A 16,819-nucleotide genomic window follows, 5' to 3' on the forward strand; every position below is an offset into this window, starting at 1 on the left:
TCAGTCTTCATGAAGGTAGCGCACAGCACTGCAGCTGTGCGCCATTGTTGCTACACGTCTCACTGATTCAGTCACGGAGGGTGCAGGGCGCTGCTGGGGGCGCCCTGGGCAGCAATATTAAATACCTTTAGTGGCAAAATAAATACATCACATATAGCCATTAAGGCTATATGTATGTATTTAACCCAGGCCAGTTTTCTTAAAACCCGGGAGAAAAGCCCGCCGAAAAAGGGGCGGAGCTTATTCTCCTCAGCACTCAGCGCCATTTTCCTGCTCAGCTCCGCTGGTGAGGAAGGCTCCCAGGACTCTCCCCTGCACTGCACTACAGAAACAGGGTAACAAAGAGAAGGGGGGCATAATTTGGCGATATTGATATATTAAAAGCGCTTATATCAAAAACAACACCTTCTAGGGTTGTTTATATACATTTATAGCGTTTTTGGTGTGTGCTGGCAAACTCTCCCTCTGTCTCCCCAAAGGGCTAAGAGGGTCCTGTCTTCGATTAGAGCATTCCCTGTGTGGCTGCTGTGTGTCGGTACGTGTGTGTCGACATGTATGAGGACGATGTTGGTGTGGAGGCAGAGCAATTGCCGGTAATGGTGATGTCACCCCCTAGGGAGTCGACACCGGAATGGATGGCTTTAGTTATGGAATTACGTGATAATGTTAGCACATTACAAAAGTCAGTTGACGAAATGAGACGGCCGGAAAACCAGTTAGTACCGGCTCAGGCGTCTCAGACACCGTCAGGGGCTGTAAAACGTCCCTTACCTCAGTCAGTCGACACGGGTACCGACACAGATGAATCTAGTGTCGACGGTGAAGAAACAAACGTATTTTCCAATAGGGCCACACGTTATATGATCACGGCAATGAAGGAGGCTTTGCAGATCTCTGATACTGCTGGTACCTCAAAAAGGGGTATTATGTGGGGGGTGAAAAAACTACCTGTAGCTTTTCCAGAATCAGAGGAATTGAATGACGTGTGTGACGAAGCGTGGGTTAACCCAGATAGAAAACTGCTAATTTCCAAGAAGTTATTGGCATTATACCCTTTCCCACCAGAGGTTAGGGCGCGCTGGGAAACACCCCCTAGGGTGGATAAGGCGCTCACACGTTTATCAAAGCAAGTGGCGTTGCCGTCTCCTGATACGGCCGCCCTCAAGGATCCAGCAGATAGGAGGCTGGAAACTACACTGAAGAGTATATACACACATACTGGTGTTATACTGCGACCGGCAATAGCCTCAGCCTGGATGTGCAGTGCTGGGGTAGTGTGGTTGGATTCTCTGACTGAAAATATTGATACCCTGGATAGGGACAGTATTTTATTGACTCTAGAGCAATTAAAGGATGCTTTTCTTTATATGCGAGATGCTCAGAGGGATATTTGTACTCTAGCATCAAGAGTAAGCGCGATGTCCATATCTGCCAGAAGAAGTTTATGGACGCGACAGTGGTCAGGTGATGCGGATTCCAAAAGGCATATGGAAGTATTGCCATATAAAGGAGAGGAATTATTTGGGGTCGGTCTTTCGGACCTGGTGGCCACGGCAACTGCCGGCAAATCCACTTTTTTACCTCAGACCCCCTCCCAACAGAAAAAGACACCGTCTTTTCAGCCGCAGTCCTTTCGCTCCTATAAAAACAAGCGACCAAAAGGACAGTCTTATCTGCCGCGAGGCAGAGGAAAGGGTAAGAGAGGGCAGCAAGCAGCCCCTGCCCAGGAACAGAAGCCCGCCCCGGGTTCTACAAAGCCATCAGCATGACGCTGGGGCTTTACAAGCGGACTCAGGAGCGGTGGGGGGTCGACTCAAGATTTTCAGCAATCAGTGGGCTCGCTCACAAGTGGACCCGTGGATCCTGCAGATAATATCTCAGGGTTACATGTTGGAGTTCGAAAGGTCTCCCCCTCGCCGGTTCCTAAAGTCTGCTTTACCAACGTCTCCCTCAGAAAGGACGTCGGTTTTGGAAGCCATTCACAAGCTGTATTCTCAGCAGGTGATAGTCAAGGTACCCCTCCTACAACAGGGAAAGGGGTATTATTCCACACTATTTGTGGTACCGAAGCCGGACGGTTCGGTAAGACCTATTCTAAACCTGAAATCCTTGAACCTGTACATACAGAAATTCAAGTTCAAGATGGAGTCACTCAGAGCAGTGATAGCGAATCTGGAAGAAGGGGACTTCATGGTGTCCCTGGACATAAAAGATGCTTATCTGCATGTCCCAATTTACCCCTCACACCAAGGGTATCTCAGGTTCATGATACAAGACTGTCATTATCAGTTTCAAACGCTGCCGTTTGGTTTGTCCACGGCCCCTCGGGTCTTTACCAAGGTAATGACCGAAATGATGGTTCTTCTACGAAGAAAAGGCGTATTAATTATCCCTTACTTGGACGATCTCCTGATAAGGGCAAAGTCCAGAGAACAGCTGGAAGTCGGTGTAGCACTAACCCAGGTAGTGCTTCAGCAACACGGGTGGATTCTGAATCTTCCAAAATCTCAATTGACCCCGACAACTCGTCTGCTGTTCCTGGGAATGATTCTGGACACGGTTCAGAAAAAGGTGTTTCTCCCGGAGGAGAAAGCAAGGGAGTTATCCGAACTTGTCAGGAACCTCCTAAAACCAGGAACTGTGTCAGTACATCAATGCACAAGAGTCCTGGGAAAGATGGTGGCTTCTTACGAAGTGATTCCATTCGGCAGATTCCATGCACGGACATTTCAGTGGGATCTGCTGGACAAATGGTCCGGATCGCATCTGCACATGCATCAGCGGATAACACTGTCACCAAGAACAAGGTTGTCTCTCCTGTGGTGGTTGCAGAGTGCCCATCTGTTAGAGGGCCGCAGATTCGGCATACAGGACTGGGTCCTGGTGACTACGGATGCCAGCCTACGAGGCTGGGGAGCAGTCACACAGGGAAGAAACTTCCAGGGCGTGTGGTCAAACCTGGAGACGTCCCTTCACATAAATATACTGGAGCTAAGAGCGATCTACAATGCTCTAAGCCTGGCAAAATCGCTGCTTCAGGGTCAGCCGGTGTTGATCCAGTCGGACAACATCACGGCAGTCGCCCACGTAAACCGACAAGGCGGCACGAGAAGCAGAAGAGCAATGACAGAAGCTGCAAGGATTCTGCGCTGGGCGGAGAATCATGTCATAGCACTGTCAGCAGTGTTCATCCCGGGAGTGGACAACTGGGAAGCAGACTTCCTCAGCAGACACGACCTTCACCCGGGAGAGTGGGGACTTCATCCAGAAGTCTTCCACATGATTGTGAACCGTTGGGAAAAACCAAAGGTGGACATGATGGCGTCTCGCTTCAACAAAAAATTGGACAGATATTGCGCCAGGTCAAGAGACCCTCAGGCAATAACTGTGGACGCTCTGGTAACACCGTGGGTGTACCAGTCAGTGTATGTGTTCCCTCCTCTGCCTCTCATACCAAAGGTACTGAGAATTATACGGAAAAGAGGAGTAAGAACAATACTGGTGGCTCCGGACTGGCCAAGAAGAACTTGGTATCCGGAACTTCAAGAGATGCTCACGGAGGATCCGTGGCCTCTACCTCTAAGAAGGGATCTGCTTCAGCAGGGACCTTGTATGTTCCAAGACTTACCGCGTCTGCGTTTGACGGCATGGCGGTTGAACGCCGGATTCTAAAAGAAAAGGGCATTCCAGAGGAAGTTATTCCTACCTTGATTAAGGCTAGAAAGGAAGCGACTGTACAACATTATCACCGCATTTGGCGGAAATATGTTGCGTGGTGTGAGGCCAAGAAGGCTCCAACGGAAGAATTTCAATTGGGTCGATTCTTACATTTCCTGCAAGCAGGATTGTCTATGGGCCTAAAATTGGGGTCCATTAAAGATCAAATTTCGGCCTTATCAATCTTCTTCCAGAAGGAATTGGCATCAGTGCCTGAAGTACAAACTTTTGTCAAAGGTGTACTACATATACAACCCCCAATAGTGCCTCCAGTGGCACCGTGGGATTTGAACGTAGTTTTGAATTTTCTCAAATCTCATTGGTTTGAGCCTCTAAAATCGGTAGATTTAAAATACCTTACATGGAAGGTAACCATGCTATTGGCCCTGGCTTCAGCCAGGAGAGTTTCAGAGTTGGCGGCTTTATCATACAAAAGCCCATATCTGATTTTCCATTCGGACAGGGCAGAACTGCGGACACTTCTTCATTTTCTCCCTAAGGTGGTTTCGGCTTTTCACTTGAACCAGCCTATTGTGGTGCCTGCGGCTACTAGCGACTTGGAGGACTCCAAGTTACTGGACGTTGTCAGAGCATTAAAAATATATATTTCAAGGACAGCTGGAGTCAGAAAATCTGACTCGTTGTTTATATTGTATGCACCCAACAAGATGGGTGCTCCTGCGTCTAAACAGACGATTGCACGTTGGATCTGTAGCACAATCCAACTTGCACATTCTGTGGCAGGCCTGCCACAGCCTAAATCTGTAAAGGCCCACTCCACAAGGAAAGTGGGCTCATCTTGGGCGGCTGCCCGAGGGGTCTCGGCATTACAACTTTGCCGAGCAGCTACGTGGTCAGGGGAGAACACGTTTGTAAAATTTTACAAATTTGATACTCTGGCTAAGGAGGACCTGGAGTTCTCTCATTCGGTGCTGCAGAGTCATCCGCACTCTCCCGCCCGTTTGGGAGCTTTGGTATAATCCCCATGGTCCTGACGGAGTCCCAGCATCCACTAGGACGTTAGAGAAAATAAGAATTTACTTACCGATAATTCTATTTCTCATAGTCCGTAGTGGATGCTGGGCGCCCATCCCAAGTGCGGATTGTCTGCAATACTTGTACATAGTTATTGTTACAAAGATCGGGTTATTACTATTGTTGTGAGCCATCTTTTCAGAGGCTACTTCGTTTTTTGTTATCATACTGTTAACTGGGTTCAGATCACAAGTTGTACGGTGTGATTGGTGTGGCTGGTATGAGTCTTACCCGGGATTCAAGATCCTTCCTTATTGTGTACGCTCGTCCGGGCACAGTACCTAACTGAGGCTTGGAGGAGGGTCATAGGGGGAGGAGCCAGTACGCACCATGTGATCCTAAAAGCTTTATTTAGATGTGCCCTGTCTCCTGCGGAGCCCGCGATTCCCCATGGTCCTGACGGAGTCCCAGCATCCACTACGGACTATGAGAAATAGAATTATCGGTAGGTAAATTCTTATTATTACTGGGACCTGTATAACAAGGTGACATGACAAAGAGCCTAGAATAATAAACATATGTCCTTAATATTGATAATAAATTTGCAGATCACTTTTTCTTACCCTTAGGTTAGTGCATGGTAATTTTACAGGCCGCCGCTGATGTTTATAGATTTATGTAGCTACATGAGACTTTGTTGTTTGTTTGTTTTTTTCCAGTAACATTTTTTATTTTTTTTAAACATACCGCATAAAAAAATATATAAAAGGGAACTGAATTCAAATGGGGCTAAACAAGTTGTGTAAATATTTACAACAATGTCAACAATGGGAAAACAAAGCCGTTAACAAGACAAGAACTGCTAAATAAAGCAATAAACAAACACTATTAGCTGGGAGGAAGTGTCAGAGCAAGGTGTTCTGTATGATGTGAGGGCCACGGAAACCGTTTAATCACAGGGTGAGAAGCAGAGGAAGTGTCCAGCAATCCAACGGTTTTCATCGTATAGCTCTTTTGTACCTTAGTTATAATGGCAGATAGGTATATATCCAGTACAGAGTTACTGCAGCTCTGGTAGCTGTGAGAATGTGACCCACAACCTATCTGTGGGAAGTCATTCCACCATCTGCTACAGGATTCCCATAGATTATACCAAAGAACTATCTCCCGCTCACCGGATCATTGCTGGTCGTTTGGGACATTGAGGCAGATGTATTAAGCCTGGAGAAGTGATAAAGCAGTGATAAGTGCAAGGTGCAAGCGCGCCAGCCAATCAGCTCCAATATGTAAATTGACAGGAGCTGACTGGCTGGTGTGTTATCACCTTGCACATATCACTGGTTTATCACTTCTCCAGGCTTAATACATCTACCCCAATGCGGACCATTCTGGACGTTTCTGTATGCTGTCTGACCAGCTCATTCTTTTTAAGACTTGAATAAATTGAATTTTAAGTACAAACTATAGTTAAGAGTGATAAAATTTCCTTCAATACACCGTAAATAGTAGTAAAAAGAGATTTGCCACAACAGAAAGAAACCAACAGCTCACCAGCTAATAATTGAGTATATGGCCAACTGAATGGTCTGAATATTTGTTCTATCTTACACACTGTACATTCCACTGTACATGGATATTACTGGGTAACAGCAGGGTATTCGTTCTCTCGGAATGCCTTGCGGTCATGTATAAAGAGTTGCATCCTAATCTGGGCAGTGCGTAGGCAGAGATTTTCTGCACCAAGGATGGAACTGCTGCAGATCCTGATGATAGTGGTTACTGCAGCTGTTGGGAGTGAAAGGCTGGGGCCGATGCGGTCACATAGATACTGTATGTTTGACTCAAGATACCTGCGGAAATTCTCACATGACCACCGATCGCAGAAAGCAACCAGAATTGCCACGCGTCATGTGCAACTCAGAATCGGCCCCCGGGTTTGTATTTTATGTGTGGTGCAGCCTAGAATGCAGCTAGAGTGATCATTATTCTCTATGGTAGACGTGCCCTCTGTGCCCATTGGTGTGCAGGACTTAGCAGCTGCATATAGCACTTAAAATAAATGGGAAAAAAATTTACAGAATGCTTAGTTTGGTTTGATTAGAGTTATTCCATGTGACCCCCGTTGCATTGCCGATATGGGAAACTGGATCTGTTCCGTGAGGTACAATATGCATTCCCTCAGTAAAGGGTTACCGTTTCATTTATATGTTTTTACTTAACCAGTAGGACCAAACATCAGAGAAAGACTAACACAGAACTCAAAGATATTCGTACTCCGTAAAGGAGAAAGCCAAACTGATGCTATGATTATTTATATGTTGTCATTACTCTGCAGATAATGAATACTTTATAGGGTTTTTTACTTTCTAACCATGACAGAATAACTGTATATGAGAGCAGATTAATCATTGTATTATATACTGTAATATTTACATTTTTTTTTAGTTTTCGTGACCTGTTTTTAGTACTGGATTTATATTGTAAAGGTTTACTGGTTGTTTATATAGGTATTTGGTTTATGATTGTTAGGCTTGTTTTTCTGTTAAATACAGATAGAACCTAAAATATGACTTGCAGTAAGGGCCCTCTCTCTTCTTACACCTTCCCCCTCACCTGGGACCCTAACCTCTGACACCCTCCCATATGGAGAAGGCATAAGGAAGTGATAAACCAGTGATATGTGCAAGGTGATAAAGGCACCAGCCAATCAGATCCTAACTGTTCATTTACATATTGGAGCTGGTTGGCTGGTGCCTTTATCACCTTGCACTTATCACTGGTTTATCACTTCCTTGTGCCTTCTCCAGGTTAATACGTCTGCCCCCAAGTTTTGTAGAGTTTGTTTTGTTTGTATGAGGGAATAAATCCCAGAAGTAACACAGAATTAAAAAGAAAAGACTGTAAACTGTGTGTATGCTGCCTTTAGTTTATGTATAGCATTCTGGGTAGTGTTGATATTTTTAAAAATATTAAGGAAGGATAATAGAGAGATCCATTAATAACCACTGACTAAGGTCTTGTTTACTGTCCGCCCTCAAAAACAATAGAATTAATTTTGATCATAGTTTGTTCTGAATATATACTTTACATGTTCGACATACGGTATATTCCTATAATAATTGCTGTGTTTTGTTTATTGTTTTATCAGATTGTGCTTTTGATTTTAATATTTATGCTGAGGAAGAGGATACAAATGACAATTCATCTCTTCCAAGTAGCAAGCACCTTTATCAGCCACATCCCCTTCTTGCTACTGCAGCCGCTCTGGACTCTCCTCATTCTCCTCTTCTACTGGATACTCTGGGTGGCTGTGCTCCTGAGTATGGGGACCTCAGGTGAGTCTATAAACATGTCCCATGACATATGACTGTAGATATAGGTCTTCTGCTGTCATACAGTACAGTATGTAGTGATGGCCATATGGTGATCAGTCTGGTGATGACCATATGTACACTAGGGCATGTTTTTCCTTTTAAGAGTTGTTACTGTGTTTCTCATACAGCAGTTACTGATTTCATTATTTATTATTATTATTATTATTATTATTATTTATTATTAACAGTTTCTTATAAAGTGCAGCAAATTCCGTTGCATTTTACAATTGGAAACAACAGTGATAAAACAAAACTGGGTAATAACAGACAGTAATAGAGGTAGTAAGGCCCTGCTCGCAAGCTTACAATTTATAAGGAAATAGTATAGGTGTTATCTATTGCATAATGGTCCCCCAGATTCTTGGTGGGCTGTATGATATGGTCACACAGCAATGTTGGCCAGGGGTCAGGAGGATGTGAAAGTGAAGAAAGAGAAAATATTTGAGGATAAGTGTGGACTGTACAGTGGGGATGTAATCGCATACGAACGTTTCTGAAGATTATAAGCTTGTCTGAAGAGGTGAGTTTTCAGGGAATGCTTGAAGGTTTGGAGACTAGAGAAGAGTCTTACTGTGCATGGGAGGGCATTCCACAGAGTGGGTGCAGCCCGAAGATAGTCCTAAGGTCGTGAATGGGAGCGAATAATGAATGTGGATGAGCGATCTTGTGAAGAGGTCAATATTTTGAGATAAACAAATAGATGAACATTGGTGTAATTTGGTTATTGGCCTCGTGTGTGAATAAAAGTATTTTATAATGAATACGGTAGAATACAATAACCATTGGAGGGACTGACAGAATGGATCTGCAGGCGAGGAAGATTGTTTTTGATGTCTGTAAAGCGCCTTGAGTCCTGTTGGAAAAAGAGCGCTGTATAAATAAAATTATTATTATTACTTGTATTAATATTATTATTATTATTATTATTATTATTATTATTATTATTATTATAAGATTAGCCTCGTAGCTGCATTCAGAATGGATAGTAGTGGTGAGTCTCTTTTTGGTAAGACCAGTAAGAAGACTATTGCAATATATACGTTAATGTAAGATCTTACCGTTTATAACGGTATTTCTCCTAAGTTCACAGGTTCCACAGGATAACACTGGGATATGATGAAGCGACAGCGGATTTGCACCAATCGGTCAATGCTTTTCGGCCTACCAGCATGCAATCGGCCCGTCCATATATCCCTGCCTCCTGACTCAGGCAAATTCGTTGTATTCCCAAAGCTCAAGGCAGGAGCATCATAGATCGCCCTAATCAGGCGAGAAGAACACACATACACACCATTTCGTACAAGAAGGAAGAGGTTGATGAGTAAAAGGATCCTCAAATCAGGTGCGTCAGGGTGGGATCCCTGTGGAACCTGTGGACTTAGGAGAAATACCGTTATCAACGGTAAGTTCTTAACATAACGTATATTTCTCCGGCCGGGTCCACAGGTTATCCACAGGATAAAATTGGGATTTCCCAAAGTAATTTATTGATGGGGATGTTCCTGATTAGACAGGAGAATCCTTCGCCTGAATTCAGCGTCGTGAAAGGCAAAGGTATCCATGGCATAATGTCTAATGAATGTGTTAATGGAAGACCATGTGGCTGCCTTACATATCTGTTCAGCTGAAGCATCACGTTGTGCTGCCCATGATGGACCTACCTTATGAGTAGAGTGAGCAAAGACATTAGCCGGAACAGGGAGATCAGCTTGAGAATATGCTTCTGAAATCGTCATCTGAAGCCATCTTGCCAGTGTCTGCTTATCAGCAGGCCATCCTCTCGTGAAATTCGTAGAGAATGAAGAGAGAATCTGTCTTTCTGATGGCACTGGTACGATCCACGTAAATCCTTAAGGCACGGACCACATCCAGCGATGCATCTCCCGCAGAAAGGCCCGGTACCTGGAAAGCCGGGGACTATGATTTCTTCGTTAAGGTGGAATTTAGACACCACCTTAGGAAGATACCCAGATCTAGTTCTGAGAACTGCTTTATCTGGATAAAAAAAATCAGAAATGGGTAACGACATGACACAGCCCCTAAATATGACACCCTGCTAACTGACGCCATAGCCAGTAGATAGAGTACTTTAGCTGTCAACCATTTAAGATCCACTTTATTAAGTGGTTCAAATGGGGCAACTTGAAGGGCCTTTAGGTCTAAATTTAGGTCTCAAAGCACTGTAGGAGGAACAAAAGGAGGTTGAATGTGTAGCATTCCCTGGAAAAAAGTATGCACATCCTGTAAGTTGGTAATTTTCTTTTGGAACCATACAGTCAATGCTGACACTTGCACGCTCACAGAAGCCACCTTCAAACCTTTATCCATTCCTAGCAAAAGTTGAGTTTGGAGAGCCGCACAGGAACTCACGTTCAGTAGATAATTGCTTCAGAGGTAAACTGACACTCATGGGATACTTTCCCTTAATCTATCAAAAGTATACCTTGACAGGATGTCTGATAGGTATAAACAATTTTGACGGTCAGTGGTTCTCCCAAGGGTATAGAAACAAGTATTGCAAAGTGTACCGAAAGGAACACAAGACAACCCTGGTAGGGAGCACTCTTATCTGAAGCAAAATTAAATTGGCACTATATAATTGTCTTAAATAAAATGATAATTTTTATTAGATATGCCTTAAAAAAGTTTTTACATTTACATAACACGTGTATTTTAAAAGAAAAAATTGTGATCATATGTGAAAATATATAGTGATAATAATGTAATTTCTCTAACGTCCTAGAGGATGCTGGGGACTCCGTAAGGACCATGGGGAATAGACGGGCTCCGCAGGAGATAGGGCACTTTAAGAAAGACTTTAGGATTCTGGGTGTGCACTGGCTCCTCCCTCTATGCCCTTCCTCCAGACCTCAGTTTTAGACTGTGCCCAGAGGAGAATGGGTGCACTGCTGGGAGCTCTCCTGAGTTTCCTGCTTAGAAAGCTTTTTTGTTAGGATTTTTTCTCTTTTTCAGGGAGCACTGCTGGAGACGTCTCAGGCGGCAGAAGCCTTCGGTGCTTCACAGAGGTAACGCACAGCACTGCAGCTGTGCGTCATTGCTCCGCTACACCTCACACACTCCGGTCACTGTAAGGGTGCAGGGCGCAGGGGGGGCGTCCTGGGCAGCAATAAAACACCTCTCCTATGGCAAAAGTGTATATACATGTACAGGTGGGCACTGTACATGTATATAAAAGAGCCCCCGCCATTTTTTAATAAGTTTGAGCGGGATAGAAGCCCGCCGCCGAGGGGGGTGGGGCTTCACCCTCAGCACTCACCAGCGCCATTTTCTCTACACAGCACCACTGAGAGGAAGCTCCCCGGACTCTCCCCTGCTTGACACACGGTGAAAGGGGGTTTTAAAGTAGGGGGGATGGGGCACATTATTGGTGTTTATACACTACAGCAGCGCTACTGGGTAAACATTCTGTGTTTTTCTCCAGGGACATATAGCGCTGGGGTGTGTGCTGGCATACTCTCTCTCTGTCTCTCCAAAGGGCCTCAGGGGGAACCTGTCTTCAGAAAAGAGATTCCCTGTGTGTGTGAAGTGTCGGTACGTGTGCGTCGACATGTTCGACGAGGAAGGCTCACCTAAGGAGGAGGGGGAGTGCATGATGGTCAGGTCGCCGTCGGCATCGCCGACACCGGACTGGGTGGATATGTGGAATGTCTTGAATGCAAATGTAAATTTACTGCATAAACGATTAGACAAGGCTGAAGCTAGGGATCAGTCAGGTAGTCACACCATGCCTGTCCCTGTGGCACCAGGACCTTCGGGGTCTCAAAAACGCACCATATTCCAGATCACTGACACAGATACCGACTCTAGTGTCGACTATGAGGATGCAAAATTACAGCCAAAGGTGGCGAAAGGTATTCGTTACATGATTATGGCCATTAAAGAGGCTTTGCATATCACTGAGGGGGTGGTATTCATGTGACCGCCGGTCACCTGGCCGACAGTCACATGACCTCCTCCGTGAGCCCGACGGCTCACTATCCCGATGGTCGGCATGCCGACCAACAGGGACTATTTCCACTCGTGGGTGTCCACGACACCCATAGAGTGGGAATAGAACCCGTGGCGTGGCAAGCGCAGCGAGCCCGCAAGGGGCTTGCTGCACTCGCCCCTCCCCGCCGGGATCCCGGCGTCGGTATGCTGCCGGGATCCCGGCGTCGCTAAGGTGACCGGCGGTCAGGAGACCGCCAGTCACCAGTACTACACCCCACTGAGGAACCCCCTGTCCCTGACACGAGGGTACACATGTATAAAGGGAAAAAGCCTGAGGTCACTTTTCCGTCCTCATTTGAACTAAGCGACTTGTGCGAAAAGGCTTGGGAATCTCCAGATAGGAGACTACAAGTTCCCAAAAGGATTCTTATGGCGTATCACTTTCCACAAAAGGACAGGATACGATGGGAATCTTCGCCGAAGGTAGACAAGGCGCTGACACGCTTATCCAAGAAGGTGGCACTGCCTTCTCAGGATACAGCTTCCCTCAAGGATCCTGCTGATCGTAAGCAGGAGGTTACCATGAAGCACATTTACACACATTCCGTTACTATCATTAGATCGGCTATGGCATCGGCCTGGGTGTGTAGTGCTATCGCAGCATGGACAGATTCCTTATCTACGGAACTTGAAACCCTAGATAAGGATTCCATTCTAATGATCCTAGAGCATATCAAAGATGCTGCTTTGTATGTGAGGGATGCTCAAAGAGACAACTAAGCTCCAGAATAAATGCTATGTCTTTTTCTGCTAGGCGACTCCTGTGGACCCGACAGTGGACGGGGGATGCCGACTCAAAGCGGCATATGGAGTCGCTGCCTTACAAGGGGGAGGAGATGTTTGGAGATGGCCTCGCGGACCTTGTCTCTACTGCTACGGCCGGTAAATCGAATTTCTTACCTTATGCCCCCCCGCAGCATACTAAAAAGGCACCTCATTATCAAAAGGCACCTCATTATCAAATGCAGTCCTTTCGTTCCAATAGAAGCAAGAAGGTACGGGGATCGTCCTTCCTTGCCAGAGGAAAAGGCAAGGGCAAAAAGCTGCATGCAGCTAGTTCACAGGAGCAGAAGTCCTCCCCTACATCTGCAAAGTCCACCGCATGACGCTGGGGCTTCCCGGGGGGGAGTCAGCTCAAGTGGGGGCGCGTCTTCGATTTTTCAGCCAGGTCTGGATTCACTCACAGGTGGATCCCTGGGCTATAGAGATTGTTTCTCAGGGATACAGGCTGGAATTCGAAGACGTGCCTCCTCGCCGGTTTTTCAAATCGGCTCTGCCAGCTTCCCCGTCAGAGAGGGAGTTAGTGTTGACTGCGATTCCAAAATTGTATCTTCAACAGGTGATAGTCAAAGTTCCTCTTCTCCAGCAAGGAAAGGGGTATTACTCAACCCTGTTTGTGGTCCCGAAACCGGACGGTTCGGTCAGGCCCATTTTGAATCTAAAATCCCTGAACTTGTACTTGAAAAAGTTCAAGTTCAAGATGGAATCGCTCAGAGCGGTCATCGCCAGCCTGGAGGGGGGGATTGGATGGTGTCCCTGGACATAAAGGATGCATACCTTCGTGTTCCGATTTTCCCTCCTCATCAGGCGTTCCTGAGATTTGCAGTACAGGACTGTCATTACCAATTTCAGACGTTGCCGTTTGGGCTTTCCACAGCCCCGAGAATTTGCATCATTGCACACGTGTCCTGGGGAAGATGGTAGCATCGTACGAGGCCATCCCCTTCGGCAGGTTCCATGCAAGGACCTTTCAATGGGATCTACTGGACAAATGGTCCGGGTCCCATTTACAAATGCATCAAAGGATCACCCTGTCTCCCAGAGCCAGGGTATCTCTCCTGTGGTGGCTGCACAGTGGGGGTCATTCCGAGTTGTTCGCTCGCAAGCTGCTTTTAGCAGCTTTGCACACGCTAAGCCGCCGCCTACTGGGAGTGAATCTTAGCATATTAAAATTGCGAACGAAAGATTAGCAGAATTGCGAATAGACACTTCTTAGCAGTTTCTGAGTAGCTCCAGACTTACTCGGCATCTGCAATCAGTTCACTCAGTTTCGTTCCTGGTTTGACGTCACAAACACACCCAGCGTTCGCCCAGACACTCCTCCGTTTCTCCTGCCACTCCCGCGTTTTTCCCAGAAACGGTAGCGTTTTTTCACACACTCCCATAAAACGGCCAGTTTCCGCCCAGAAACACCCACTTCCTGTCAATCACATTACGATCACCAGAACGAAGAAAAAACATTGTAATGCCGTGAGTAAAAAACCTAACTGCATAGCAAATTTACTTGGCGCAGTCGCACTGCGGACATTGCGCATGCGCATTAGCGACTAATCGCTCCGTTGCGAGAAAAAAATACAGAGCGAACAACTCGGAATGACCCCCAGTGCTCACCTCCTAGAAGTCCGCAGGTTCGGAATTCAGGACTGGATCCTGGTGACCACGGACGCAAGCCTCCGAGGTTGGGGAGCGGTCACACTGGGAAGAAATTTCCAAGGTCTCTGGTCAAATCTGGAGACTGGTTTCCACATCAACGTCCTGGAGTTGAGGGCCATATACAACGCCCTACGCCAAGCGGAGGCATTGCTTCGGGACAAACAGATTCTGATTCAGTTAGACAATGTCATGGCAGTGGCTCATGTAAACCGCCAAGGCGGCACAAGGAGCAGAGTGGCCATGGCAGAAACGACCAGGATTCTTCGCTGGGCGGAAGGCCATGTAAACGCCCTATCAGCAGTATTCATCCCAGGGGTGGACAACTGGGAAGCGGACTTCCTCAGCAGACACGACCTGCATCCGGGAGAGTGGGGACTTCATCCAGAAGTCTTCGCACAGATCGTGGGTCGGTGGGGACTGCCTCAGATAGACATGATGGCGTCCCGTCTCAACAAAAAGCTGAAGCGGTATTGCGCCAGGTCCAGGGACCCTCAGGCGGTAGCGGTAGACGCTCTAGTGACACCTTGGGTGTTCAGATCGGTCTATGTGTTCCCTCCTCTACCTCTCATACCCAAGGTGTTGAGAATAATAAGGCTAAGAGGAGTCAGAACGATCCTCATTGTTCCGGATTGGCCACGAAGGACTTGGTATCCGGATCTGCAGGAGTTGCTCACAGAAGATCCGTGGCCTCTTCCCCTAAGGCAGGATCTGCTGCAGCAGGGGCCCTGTCTGTTCCAAGACTTACCGCGGCTGCATTTGACGGCATGGCGGTTGAACGCCGGATCCTAGCGGTAAAAGGTATTCCGGAGGAGGTCATTCCTACCCTGATCAAGGCTAGGAAGGACGTGACATTGAAACGTTATCACCGTATATGGCGAAAATATGTGTCTTGGTGTGAGGCCAGAACTGCTCCTACGGAGGAGTTCCATTTGGGCTGTCTGCTTCACTTCCTGCAAACGGGAGTGAATTTGGGCCTAAAATTAGGGTCCATAAAGGTCCAAATTTCGGCCTTATCCATTTTCTTCCAAAAAGAATTGGCTTCTCTTCCTGAAGTACAGACATTTGTGAAGGGGGTACTGCATATTCAGCCTCCCTTTTGTACCTCCGGTGGCACCTTGGGTTCTTAACGTGGTATTAAGTTTCATCAAGTCACCTTGGTTTGAACCACTCAAGACGGTGGAATTGAAATATCTCACTTGGAAAGTGGTTATGTTATTAGCCTTGGCTTCTGCAAGGTGTGTTTCGGAATTGGCGGCTTTGTCGTATAAAAGCCCCTACCTGGTTTTTCATGTGGATAGGGCAGAATTGAGGACTCGTCCTCAATTTCTGCCAAAGGTGGTCTCATCTTTTCATATGAACCAACCTATTGTCGTGCCTGTGGCTACGCGGGACTTGGGGGATTCCGAGTCCCTGGATGTGGTCAGGGCTTTGAAGATTTATGGGTCCAGAACAGCTAGGATCAGGAAGACTGAAGCTCTGTTTGTTCTGTATGCGGCCAACAAGGTTGGCGCTCCTGCTTCAAAGCAGACTATTGCTCGCTGGATCTGTAACACGATTCAGCAGGCGCAATCAACGGCAGGATTACCATTGCCTAAATCGGTTAAGGCCCATTCCACTAGGAAGGTGGGCTCTTCTTGGGCAGCTGCCCGAGGTGTCACGGCATTACAGTTGTGCCGAGCAGCTACTTGGTCGGGGCCAAACACCTTTGCAAAGTTCTATAAGTTTGATACCCTGGCTGAGGAGGACCTCCTGTTTGCTCAATCGGTGCTGAAGAGTCATCCGCACTCTCCCGCCCGTTTGGGAGTTTTGGTATAATCCCCATGGTCCTTACGGAGTCCCCAGCATCTTCTAGGACGTTAGAGAAAATAAGATTTAACTTACCGGGTAAATCTATTTCTCGTAGTCCGTAGAGGATGCTGGGCGTCCGTCCCAAGTGCGGACTACTTCTGCAATGCTTGTATATAGTTATTGCTTCAATATGGGTTATGTTATGGTTGCATCGGTCATGTACTGATGCTATGTTTTTTCATACTGTTAACTAGGTAGTTTATCACAAGTTATACGGTGTGATTGGTGTGGCTGGTATGAATCTTGCCCTTGGATTAACAAAAATCATTTCCTCGTACTGTCCGTCTCCTCTGGGCACAGTTTCCCTAACTGAGGTCTGGAGGAGGGGCATAGAGGGAGGAGCCAGTGCACACCCAGAATCCTAAAGTCTTTCTTAAAGTGCCCTATCTCCTGCGGAGCCCGTCTATTCCCCATGGTCCTTACGGAGTCCCCAGCATCCTCTACGGACTACGAGAAATAGA

At 46.6% G+C, this 16,819-nt stretch overlaps 1 protein-coding gene across 1 annotated transcript in view; it reads left to right on the plus strand.

Annotated features, from left to right (window-relative positions):
- The window catches only part of SLC44A3 (solute carrier family 44 member 3), a 347,672-nt gene that overhangs the window by 194,571 nt on the left and 136,282 nt on the right, over positions 1-16,819 (plus strand). Inside the window, exon 10 of the mRNA XM_063939826.1 lies at positions 7,841-8,027. Within this exon, the coding sequence (XP_063795896.1) occupies positions 7,841-8,027 (187 nt within the window). The remainder of the gene's footprint in view (positions 1-7,840; positions 8,028-16,819) is intronic.

The sequence above is a fragment of the Pseudophryne corroboree genome, chromosome 9, assembly GCF_028390025.1.
Source record: "Pseudophryne corroboree isolate aPseCor3 chromosome 9, aPseCor3.hap2, whole genome shotgun sequence".
NCBI lineage: Eukaryota > Metazoa > Chordata > Amphibia > Anura > Myobatrachidae > Pseudophryne > Pseudophryne corroboree.